The sequence below is a fragment of the Papilio polytes genome, unplaced genomic scaffold (genome assembly GCF_000836215.1).
Source record: "Papilio polytes unplaced genomic scaffold, Ppol_1.0 DF821956.1, whole genome shotgun sequence".
Lineage (NCBI taxonomy): Eukaryota > Metazoa > Arthropoda > Insecta > Lepidoptera > Papilionidae > Papilio > Papilio polytes.
The window spans coordinates 2,589,500-2,602,081 of record NW_013527248.1 but is presented as its reverse complement, the minus strand read 5'-3'; the positions used below and the strand labels follow the sequence as shown (position 1 = coordinate 2,602,081).

General features: G+C 32.1%; 1 protein-coding gene across 3 annotated transcripts; it reads left to right on the top strand.

The window, feature by feature from the left end:
* The first annotated feature begins 561 nt into the window (after positions 1-561).
* LOC106107609 (alpha-amylase 4N-like) lies at positions 562-12,476 on the top strand. 3 transcript variants are annotated; one of them, XM_013288510.1, is made up of 11 exons: positions 562-632; positions 1,950-2,128; positions 2,910-3,067; positions 3,997-4,168; positions 5,655-5,770; positions 7,226-7,415; positions 9,208-9,381; positions 9,782-9,913; positions 11,240-11,440; positions 11,835-11,996; positions 12,331-12,476. In XM_013288510.1, the coding sequence occupies exons 2-11, from the start codon at positions 1,952-1,954 to the stop codon at positions 12,343-12,345; spliced, it is 1,497 nt and encodes a 498-aa protein (XP_013143964.1). In that variant the 5' UTR covers positions 562-632; positions 1,950-1,951; the 3' UTR covers positions 12,346-12,476. The 3 variants fall into 3 exon arrangements, with proteins under 3 accessions (XP_013143964.1, XP_013143962.1, XP_013143963.1); XM_013288508.1 differs by having other exon boundaries at positions 568-678; XM_013288509.1 differs by having other exon boundaries at positions 568-682.
* Positions 12,477-12,582: the final 106 nt, after the last annotated feature.

Here is a 12,582-nt window from a genome sequence, read left to right as displayed (position 1 = left end):
TACCATGGAAAATATAGCGCTCCTAAATATAGTTTATATGAAACTGGCTAGTCGCAGTTCAGTCTTGCAAGATTTTTTTGCTTTTTTAAGGGAGAAGGGGCAAAACGAGCGTCGACAACTCCGAGGTGATAATTGACACAGATGCTTTACAGCATTTGGTTTGATATCTAGACCAAATATAGAGAACTGTTATTTAAAATTAAACATAAGCTTTGTGTACAATCGGGATATTTGGCGATGTTCCACCTTAAAATGTACAGTCGTTAGAAAGTCATGTACACATTAATTCAACGTCTTGGAACAACCAATAGGTAACTTTAAAATATGTCTGAACGAGAAAAGGTCGGCCAGTGGTACACGGCTAATTGCTTTTTATTATTCCGTCGTTTATGTAATTGGAACACTGCGGGTTTTCCCGACTGTACATGAAAAATTTGAATATGTATTGAATTAAAAAAAAAACTGTATATTGTGTATCGAACTATAAACATAACATATATATTATTTATTTCATTTATTATCACATGTAGCGATAGACTTAACTGCTATAATTCTCGGTAAGGTCAGTGTAAGTTATCTGTGCGCTTTCGTGGTTGCTTCAAATAAACCCATTTTTTAATAAATAAAATAAGGTAAAAGCGTTGTTTTCTAAACATTTGTTGTTTGAATTATACTGTGGTAAGTAAGTACTGAATTATCAATATTATTTTGTAATTGTAAACTTATTGATAAAAAATTGCTTTTCGAAAAAGATACTTTTAAAAATAAAATTAAAAACCTTTATCTGCGATAGTTTAGCCTTTTGATTTAATTAAATAAAGCTTTTTTTTTAATTTAAACACAACTGCTATTAATATATAAATCTTAGTTTATTTTCTATTGTATTTGAAACACCCTATAGAAAATCCATATAATACAAAACGTCTGATCTGATGGAATCACTTTCCAGCTTGCCAATTCCATTACGCGCATGACTACCTCTGGTACGTACTTCACTTGACCGGACAAATAAATGAAATAGGGAAAAGATTGTTTCAATTTTCTTTATATTGACAAAAAACATAGTCTATGTTACTTAATGATAACGTAGCTTTTTATTGTGGAAAAAAAAAATAAATCGGCTGAGGATTTTTTGCGCTATTTCAATAGGAAAATCCAAAAATACAAATCTTTCTTCTCCATAATAGTATAGATTAAACTTTTTAACTATGTTGCTGTTTTCGTTTTATTTTTACATAAATATCCTTAGATGGGTTTACAATTTACAAAAGTAATATTTTGGAATACAAAAGTGGGTTTGTTCTGTTATAACCTAAACGTTAAAAATAATCCATACAGTTAGAGCATGCATACATGACATTTTAATCTGAACAGATTGACTCTTCTAAAACTCAAAGTTTGTAACGTGATTTAAAATTATTTCGAGACGTCACATCAAAGTATTATTCTATTCACAATTTCAGACAGAATATTAAACTAAGAGAATGTACAAACGTATAACATATTCTCCTATAGATAAAAATAAATCAGATTCCGAAGAAATGCTCAAAGATTTTTGACGAAATTGTTTTACGACAAAATTACCGACGTTTCGTGAGAAAATTGTCGACAAACACACGTAGAATATCTAAACGTCCCTCGTTTGTGGTTTTACCTTCGTAGAGGACGCTTATGTAAATACCAAAAGGGATCCTAAAGAAATAAAGTTGATCTTTTTTTGCACTGCGTACTTCTTTAAAAAATCTGTTCGAGTTTTCGCTACAATATATAAAACATCTACTTGATTGTGAATACGGAATTCACAGTTTTTTTTTTTCTATGAAAGAAATGGTAAGGTAGTTATGTTTCTACTATTACTTTACTGTCATCTTTCGTCTCTGACAAAAACATATTTATCTTATTAAAACAATCAGTGATCAATTGAATTACGTAAACATTTTATTTTACAGAAATGTTTAATTTATTCCTTATGCTACTTGTTATAAGAGCGTGTTTATGCGATCATCACAACCGAACCAATCAGTTACCAGACAGATCGACCATAGTTCATTTGTTTGAGTGGAAATGGAAAGATATTGCAGATGAATGCGAGAGATTTCTGGCTCCAAAAGGCTACGGAGGCGTACAGGTAAGAATGTTTCATTATGAACCTCAAATATAGTCAATTTTTCTTCATCTCTCTTTCTATGTGGTGTTAATTTAAGAATCTGTTGTCGTAAACGAGTTTTAGAAATACCTTAGCTTATACTAGATATGCTAAGTTTCAAAATGCATGGATTTGTCCGTCCGTTTGCTTCCAACCTTGATAAATTATTGACAAATATCTTCATACGTATTTTGGAAAACCGAAGTTGTGTACAAATTTCCTATTTGTATACATATTTATTCAGCTGACTGGATATGTGTTTTATAGTATAATAACATAATAAAAGAGTAGATAGTGCTGCCAAGAATTTGAACGCATACATGCATAAATTTATATTGGATAACTTCTTATTACGAATTTATAAAAAAAACTTTCCTAAATCTATATCTATACTTTAATATAATAAACGGTAAACACACACTTTTTTTTGCCTAAGATGTCAGCAATCACAGCATATTTTCGAATAACTCTTTTTTTGATAAAAAGCCCTACATTTACGTCACGCTTTAGGCTATACACTCGTATTTTCACATCGTTAAACTTAGGGGTAAATATTTTGGATAAAAACCGTAATGTGGGAAAAAGACCATAAGTTGATGCCAACATTAAGGAACCAAGGTTGCCATGGTTTGACATCATGTCATGTCCCTTTGACATTTGCAATTGCTAATTTGAGAAATGTGAACAATAAAATGATTTTTTTATAATTTGATGCGGATGAAGTCGCATGGGAACAGCTAGTTGTTTACTATTTCTTTTATAGATTTCCCCACCATCGGAAAATGTGATTATTCATTTGGCAAACGGAAAGCGAACATGGTACGAACGTTACCAAGTCATGTCATACAAATTGAAGACCAGATCTGGGGACAGAGATGACTTTCTAAATATGACCACAAGGTGTAACAAGGTTGGCATCAGGTATATAGTCGAGGACGTTTATTTCCTACCCTACCTATTTTTCTATGCTAATGTTATAAAGAAGAAAAACTTTGTTTGATTGTAATGAAATAACTCAAAAAATACAACTGAGTCGATTTAAAAATTCTATCACCATTCAAAAGCTACGTTCTCAGTGTAAGTAACTCAGTGTGTAAAGTAACATAGGTTATGTTTTTTTTTAATATCACGCGGACGGAATCGCGGGCGAAAGCTAGTTGTAAATATAATTGTAACAGTAAAGACAGGAACAAGGTATACAAATTATTATAATTTAATTTCTAATAGCTCATGCAACTTATTTAATAACACTTTTGGATATTATGAAATTGCATAACGAAAGTACTAGAAATCTATTACAAAACATTGTAGATAATATTATAATTGAGCGATAACTGAATTAAAAGATTGCATTGATGACTATAATACTTATCGTAAATGACTTTGATTTATTGTATATTGGAGTAGGTTATTTACCCTTATTCAAGATAAAAAGGAAATATTTTCTTATTAAATAATGTCTGTTGTTACCTAAAATAATCTTACTTTTTACTAATATTATAAATGCGAAGTTTGGATGGATGTTTGTTAGAGTTTGTAGCCTAAACGGCTAAACGGATTTCAGTGAAATTAGGTATAGATGTAGAGGTATAGTATAGATGTAGATGTAGAGGATATTCTGGAAGAAAACATATGCACTTTTTTAATTTCACAAAATCGGAGTCGCGAGCGAAAGATAGTGGAATATCAAGTTCTGTTGTTATAAATCACTAGAAAAACGCCCGGTCTCTAGTTATGCGACATTTCTTCACTTTTTTTACATCTGACAAAAAGACGAGAATTTAATACGTCAAGCAATGCCTAGAACTTATATTAACAAATTAACTATATTAATTGTATATTTTTTTCAGAATTTATGCTGATGTAGTATTCAATCATATGACCGGTGACCACAAAGGAGATAAAGGTACAGGGGGCAGCACTGCCGACTTTCCAAACTATTCCTACCCCGCAGTACCTTATACTAGAGAACATTTTCACTCCCCACATTGTATTATTAATAATTACTACGACGTTAATCAGGTTTGTACACTCTTTATTTTATTAAAATACTGTTTCTTGCGACTTCGTCCGCGTGATTTAAAAAAAAAAATAATTATAGCCTTTGTTACTGATAACGTAGCTTTTTAATGGTCAAAAATTTTTAAAATCGGCTGAGTAGTTTTCGGGTTATTTCAATACATGTAGAAATCCAAATCTTTTCTCTGTATAAAATGAGTACAGTTTAGCAATTATCTTGAAAGTCATATAGATGTGTATCGATCATTTTGATAAACTCTCGGTGGGTTATTTATACCATAATTCTGCGTTGTTTTTATTAGGAAAATATTTACAACTTTTTGACGTTAGTCATTATGTATTAAAATCTGTATCTATACTAATATTATAAATATGAAATTTTTGTATTTTTGTATGTATGTATTTACGTAAACCTACTGTACCGATTTTAAAATAATTTTACCATTAGAATCTATATTATTATAATAAAGCGTAAACACACACTTATTTGTTGCCTAAGATGTCAGCAATTACAACATATTTTTGAATAATTCTTTTTTTAATAAAACTCCCTACACTTACGTCACGCTTTAGGATATATATTTTTTCATGCCATTAAACTTAGGGGGTAAATATTTTAGATAAAAACCCTAATGTGGGAATGAGACCATAAGTTGTTGCCAACATCAAGAAGCAAGGTTGCCATGGTTTGTCATCGTCATGTCATTTTGACATTTGCAATTGATAATTTGACATATGTAAACAATAAAATAAAACATTCATAATTTTATGCGGATGAAGTCGCATGGGAGCAGCTAGTATACGATAAAATTCTTTAACAAAGGTTACGCTATCAACGTTCACATAGTTACGAAACTATGAAAAGCTCGACAAAGTTTTGAATACTCCAGCGATATCGTGAACAAGGTCGAAAGAATGAAGTTGACACGAATATATACTAATTGTTTGAATAAAAACCTCAACATTTCTTTTATGCCGAGTTCATTCATACAAAAGTGTTACGAATTTACAGTAAAATTGAAAACAATGCTCGTTATTTTTTTACATTCATGAATAATTATGTTAGTCAAATTTTTATGACACACGCTGCGTACGAATACTTTTTGAATCATTGCCTTTATTATATCGTTGTAATCTACAATAACCCAAATTTCGTATATACTTTCCTTGTAAGAAATAACTTATAAATATTACTTGTGTCTACTTATGCACAAAAAATCAATATTTTTCATCACCATCACCAGATCAAACACCCAACAATTACTTTAAAATTTTAACGTCGTAGTTAGTTTTAAACTAATAATTAAAGAGGGCTCTTAGTGTGTATTTAGCGACAAATATAAACAAAGGGCCTGTGGAATGATAAAGCATTTTTCATTCGTTTAATTATCAATTAAGGTGCATAGGATATTACAAAAATCGTATCATAAATGTTTTAATGTAATTTTACTATTACTTTTATTTAAATTGACATTTGAATGTTATGCAGGTTAGAAATTGTCAACTCCTGGGACTTAAAGACTTGAACCAAACAATGGAGTATGTACGACAGCGCATAATACGATACGCCAATAAACTAATTGAATACGGTGTTGCTGGCATCAGGTAATTTGAGGTGTACGCTCACCGATATTGCTATACTAAACTTTGATATTCTCAACGTAGTGTAAAGATTTTAATTAATAGTTTACAAGGTAACTTCTAACTTAGAAAGTATTAGAATTTATACAGGGAATTTATTGTTGAATACTTTATAGTTGCCTATCTGCAACATTTACTCTATGTCACAAACTGACTAATTTTACTCATATATACTCTATGAGAATATTAATTGAACCTCATAGCAAAACATCCAAACACAGTCGGTTACAACTGACAAAATATGTTTTTTTTATACATTACGGTATGGTATTAAAAAAAAAGTAAATAGCCTATGTGTTCTACCAGACTATCCTCTACATCTATGCCAAATTTTATCGAAATCAGTTCGGCAGTTTAGGCTACAAATTCTAACAAACATCCATCCATCTAAACATTCGCATTTATAATATTAGTAAAATAAAATTATAAAGAGAAGAAAAGAGATGGATATAAACATTTGTACAGAAATTATTGAAACACATAACAATCAATCAGCAAGTAAAAGTCGATCTAATTTCAAATAAGTTGTTACAAATTATTCAAATGAATTTAAATCATCGCAAAAGTCACGTAGTTAATAAGATTTCCGAGTATTTGCTCGAACTAATTTCCCTCGGTGTTGCTAAAGGTAAACAGCTGCTAACAAAATCGAGCTAAGTAATTATTACCTCTGTTTAATAACAACGTTTCTCTCGCCGTCAGCTGAAATTAATCTTGTTGCTTCAAGTGATACAGTCTGTTATACAAATTTATGGTAATTTTAATTTAGACTACAGTCTATTTAGGATATAAGCAGACTAATGATTATTTTCAGCTCTGCATTATTCAGTAAAGTAGCTTTGTCATTAAGGAAGCATTATTTTTATTATTAAAAGGTCGTAGAACTTGCCCAATAATGTCTGTGCTCTGTTCATGTTAGTCATAATACCGCTATTCTATTTCAAACTCACAATCTTTAGACCAGAATCAAATCTAACCGTTTGGATATTGGCGTTACGAGCATTGCTACGAGTAAAGCCACACTGGCGATAAGTATTCCTTTGCTACGTGTTCGTAGATGTGGAATAACTATGCGAATAAAACAGTTCGTAGCACCCGTAGCATGTAACCATTCTAACGTTCTCAACGCTTTTCACTATAATATTCAAGTCACAATATCTTTTATAATAAAGCGTTATCCTCGAATGCTTATGTAAAACGAAATTGTGAAATTTTATGTTGAATTTACGTGATTTATTTAGTTTCTTTACCTGTCTTTTTATGCATAGATGAATGTGAAAAAAACAAGTTATTCGAAATCCAAAAAAAAAATACTATTCAGCAAACTGTATACATTATTTTCAAAACATTCGAAACGTATGCCTATAAATCTGTTCTGTAAGTATTACTTAATTTATACAATAAATTATTCCGTTTCAGAGTGGACGCAGCAAAACACATGTGGCCAAAAGATCTCCGTGAGATTTATAGGAGGCTCCGCACCCTTAATACTGATTACGGTTTCCCGCCAAACACAAAGCCTTACATCTACCAAGAGGTCATTTATTTTGGTAACGAACCAATAAAACTCGAAGAATATACACCTTTAGGTGACGTTACTGAATTCAGAGTGAGCATTTTTAATCAATAAAGCTAAACATAGATCATTACTGTATGAAATGATTACTTTAGTGGTTATATCCACTAAGCTCTTGCCACGCGACAGTCGTGCCGGTGGAAATAGACTCGCCACAGTGCTCAAAAAGATGACATCGCTAGGCTGAAGCTGCACGGCTACCCAAGTGGAATTAGGATCTGATTTCCCATTTATTTGGGGATTCCTAGTGCTTGTATTATTCACTTCCAGACTTCTGTAGCTAGGTTTTACTACTCAACATCCTCAATACTACACTAAAAGTTAATATAAAAGCTTGTGTTTGCTTTGTGACATGGTAAAGTAAAAGCATTAAACGTTAAGTACATTAAGTAGAATAAGCACATCAACTTGAAGTCACAAGTCATCTAAATCTACTTATTCGTGCACATTTCTTCACTGACGAGATTTCGTTAACGAGCTTAGAGCACGGTATACGAATAAAAATGAAATTTCGAAGCATATTACGCAAGAATATGTCTACATTTCTTAGTGCATGAATATGGATCTTATCACTAGATTTTCTCCGTCCCAACGTTATTAAAAATTACATTATAAGTAGCGTTTATGTTCTTCCAGACTATTCTACATCTGTGCGAATTTTCATCAAGATCCATCTTGATTTCATCATCTCAGATTCTTTTAAACTTTCACGTTTATAATAAGTAAAAAGTTTTTATTTCTTTTTTTAAGTGCATGTATACATACATAGCCCTTTTGGAGATTTCCCGGACAAAAGCAGCTTGCGTACAGACAGACAGACAGATTTTTTTTGCGATTCTTCGTTATCAGCAACGCAAATACACCATCTTCCCGAAATCTGGAATTTTATTTTTGATGGTACAAACAGACGCAGCAATTTTATTATATTTATAGATATAGATTAGTCCTAAATTAATTTAATGTTACGAGTAGGAAAAGGAAGATATAAAGAAGGTTAACTGACTATATGATTGAGGAAAAAGATAAGATAGAATGTCCCCTACAATCCAAGTTCTATATCTGTGTATTGCAGTGCTACCGGCTAACGAATCTAATCAAATCAGTTACAAATGATTAAGCACAAATGTCGCTGACCGGAGTTTCTTATCGCTCATGCATTCCCTTGATTGTAAATGATAATGAGAATTTTTGTTGAACTTCTAAAAACTTACCACTACAGACTATACTATATCTATACTTCTATACTCTAACTCTCTTTCTCTCTCTCTCCGGATCGTTTCCTTATTCCTGAGGGTCGCGACCACTCTCCTTGACAATCTCTCGAAGGGTATTTCTCCACTCTGTGCGATTCTCTGCTATTTACGAATACTCCTATACTATCTATAGTTAAATTATTAAACAGGAAAGATTTACATTTTTACATTTTTGTATGTATTGAAATAACTCAAAAACTATTGAACTGATTTCAAAAATTCTTTCACCATTAAAAGGCCATGTTTTCACTGAGTAACATAGCCTATATTTTTAATTTCATGCAGACGAAGTCACGAGCAACAGCTAGTAAACATATAGCCCTTCTTGTTATTCTCTTTAAAAAGGGTTGTTGCTATATTCTACGAGTGTTTCGGAATTTCAAACACGAAAGGAATTACTCAAACATAAACAAAAGTTATTTCACTTTTAGACATAAAAGGGTCATATTTGTACTATCAATGGTAAAACAACTTTTGTTTACTTACAAAGCAAACGGCCTAAATTACCTTTACATTGTAGCGAAATAAATTAATGTTTTCTTTATCTTTGATGCAAATGAATCCTTAAACAGGTCGGTTCCGAACTTCAGAACGTTTTTCGAGGCCGTAACGCGCTCAAATGGCTGATATCTTGGGGGGAACAATGGGGCCTATCACAGAGTGACACCGCGCTAACTTTTATTGACAATCATGATACACAGCGGAGTGGGAACGTATTGACGTACAAGGAATCGAGACCTTACAAGGTAATTAACATAGAACGATATACTATAATATAAACCACTTTTCCACTGGATAAATGAATGCACTGCGAGCGAATGCCATTATTGGACAGTTAAAAAGTTCCTTATTACTTCGTTCACACTAGGCTAGAACCGCGACAAGTCGTGCTAGTGAAAAATGAGTCTTACAATAATTTACAAAGCTTTCACCCGCGACTCTGTGGAATTATAAACCAATAAAACCAAGTAGTTTATGTGTTCTTCCCGACTGTCCTCTACATCTATGGAAAATTTCATCGAGATTCGTTCAGCAGTTTAGGCTACAAACTCTAACAACCCATCCATCTAAAATTACGCATATATAATATTAGTAAGATAAGATATTTCATGTAAATTAATCATAAATGTAATGTGTACATTACAGGCCGCTGTAGCGTTTATTTTGGCGCATCCGTACGGAGAGCCCCGAATAATGAGCAGCTATGCATTCGACAGCGCTGATCAAGGACCGCCTAATGACGACAAAGAAAACATAATTACTCCGAGCATTAACGAGGTCATTAGTATAAGTATTATTCTTTAATTATGACATTGAAGATAGACCTTTTCGTCGCAAATATACATTTATACTTCTCTACTAATGTTATAAAGAGGAAAAGGATTTGTATTTTTGTATGTACTGATAACTCAAAAACTACAGGACCAATTTAAAAAATTCTTGCACCATCAAAAAGCTACGTTATCAGTGAGTAACGTAGGCTATATTTTTGAATATAACGCGGGCGAAGTCGCGAGAAACAGCTAGTTATTATAATTACAGAAATTTAACTCAACCAAGTTTCATGAAAAGAAAATCCATCTCCGAATTGAGATTTTTTATTTGTTTTAGATTTAGTTGTCATTTGTTGAGAAAAGTGTCTTGAGAGATAACCAGTGGATACAGCCCCTTTCATGTTATAACGTTGAAGTATGTTACTGACGCTAAAAACATTTCAGTAACAATAAGCTAGATTCGATTTAAAAATCCAGAAAGTTAAAATAAGATATAATATTTTGTATTTTTAACACAAAAATGCTGCAAATATTTTTTTGTTGTTCAAAGAATACGATAGTGGAAAAGGTTTGTTAAAATTAATTTCAATTTCGTGGAAAACTGTGTAACTTAAAAGCCAGACCGCAGTTTTCATTTCTCGTTTGTGGTGAGAAAGTTTTTCGTGGAATAAATTGGTCTGATTATTCATATATTAAAAAAATATTTAACAGAAAGGATATTAAAGCAAAAGAAATCTTAAATACTACTTGTAAGTTTTAGTAAATGCCTTTGTGATAGGATATTGCTGGCTTACATTGAAAGAGTTGCCACCGTTTGAAAACTTGTAATAATACAAATTCTTATATTTCAACTCTTTTTAAAAATATAAATTTGTAACCTGTTTCTTTAGTGGTAACTCACAGTTATAATAAAAACCATTAGTTATCTCTTAAGTAGTTTGTGTACAATCAGCATAAATATGCTTTCATTTACAAAGCTTTAAGCTTTACGGCTTGATATCAAATATATACTTGCACATATCCGTTTGTATGCATCCGATATATGTGCAATATTTTAGAAACCAAAAAACATATACAAGCTTCAAAAGATTTCCAAATCTTACTAATATTATAAATGTCAAAGTTTAGATGGATGGATGGATGTTTGTTAGAGTTTGTAGCCTAAACGACTGAACAGATCTCAATGAAATTTGACAGAGATATAGAGTATAGTCTGGAAGAACATATAGACTCAGTTTTTTTTCAATCCCGAAAGTTAGTGTATACATATTTATGAGGCTGACTGTACATTTTTATCGCTGTCAGAATAAAACTGATTAATAAAATCCAGGATGACACTTGCGGTAACGGGTGGGTGTGTGAACATCGCTGGCGTCAAATCTATCAAATGGTTGCCTTCAGGAACGCGGTGAAGTATACTACGGTAGAAAACTGGTGGGACAATGGCAGCTGTCAGATTGCTTTCAGCAGAGGTGAAAAGGGATTTATAGTATTCAATGGAGAAGCTTATCCACTGAATGTTACCCTAAAGGTACGCTTCTTTTCAATCCAAATACGAAGTTTGTTTTTTCCATTCGACCGCCAGGAACGTCGAGTCGCGGCTTACTTGTGCGGTTTATTTTCATAAAGGTAAACATCCCCTTTTGTGAGCATTCCTTTTGTGTTTTGACAACACTTTCGCTATGAAAAAGAAATACATTGGAATGACGTTATATTTTTGGACTTATTATATAAGATTTTCTAATATATTTTTCCGTACATCTTATGCATAAGGCCGTCATACATGAATTGCTAGCAATTGAATCTAGCCCTACACGGACCATAGTTGTTGTTAAAAATGCTGCCAGCTATACGCCGAGCTGATGATTGACGGCCCTAATTCAAATCATTTTCTACGAGTTTTAAAAACATACTTAACTTTTCAGACTGGATTACCAAAAGGTGAATACTGTGACGTGATAACTGGTAAAAGACAAAGTGATGGTTGTACTGGGGCTAAAGTAAAAGTTGACGATAAAGGACTAGCACATATTTATATTTCTAACAATGCTGAAGACATGCATTTGGCCATCCATATTGGGAATGAGGTATACATATTTATTTAATAATTTTAGGATGCCCTTTACCTTTCCTCCCTTTTCTTAAGAGGAAAGGATGGGACGGAAAAGTGGATAAGACGGTGGAGAAGACGCATAGAAAGGGAAAATGTCCTCTTTATGTGCGTCTCCTCCTCCGTCAATTAAGGGTAGGCAACGCATCTGCAATTGTAGATGTTTATGGGCAGCGGTCGCTTACCATTTCTGTGGATTCAGGTGACTGCTTGCATGTATTATAAAAAAAATAGTTATATTATAGAAATCTAGTTAATTAACTTTACCCCCAATATTGTAACAATATACTAATAATATTCATTTGTTTCAGTCAAGAATATTTTGAATATAAACATTAGAATATAATAAAGTCATTTAACTAAATGTTGAGAACCGAATATAAATTGAATGGAATTGTTTTCGTTGGCCATCAGATCTAATTAATCGATTCATAAAATAAATAAAATTGGTCGAATACAGAATTGTTTTCTTTGAAGGCTTTGAGTTTAATTAACCTTTAAACAATTTCATTGTAATTGCTACCATTTCATGAAATTAAAGTAAAAGATAAAGGAACAGAAGT

What these genes read in the sequence shown, in the direction of transcription:
- LOC106107609 (XM_013288510.1), top strand. Translation starts at nt 1,952, where the DNA reads ATGTTTAATTTATTCCTTATGCTACTTGTTATAAGAGCGTGTTTATGC. An exon ending in AAGGCTACGGAGGCGTACAG is followed by an intron (nt 2,129 to 2,909) that starts GTAAGAATGTTT and finishes TTTCTTTTATAG; the next exon opens with ATTTCCCCACCATCGGAAAA. An exon ending in TGTAACAAGGTTGGCATCAG is followed by an intron (nt 3,068 to 3,996) that starts GTATATAGTCGA and finishes TATTTTTTTCAG; the next exon opens with AATTTATGCTGATGTAGTAT.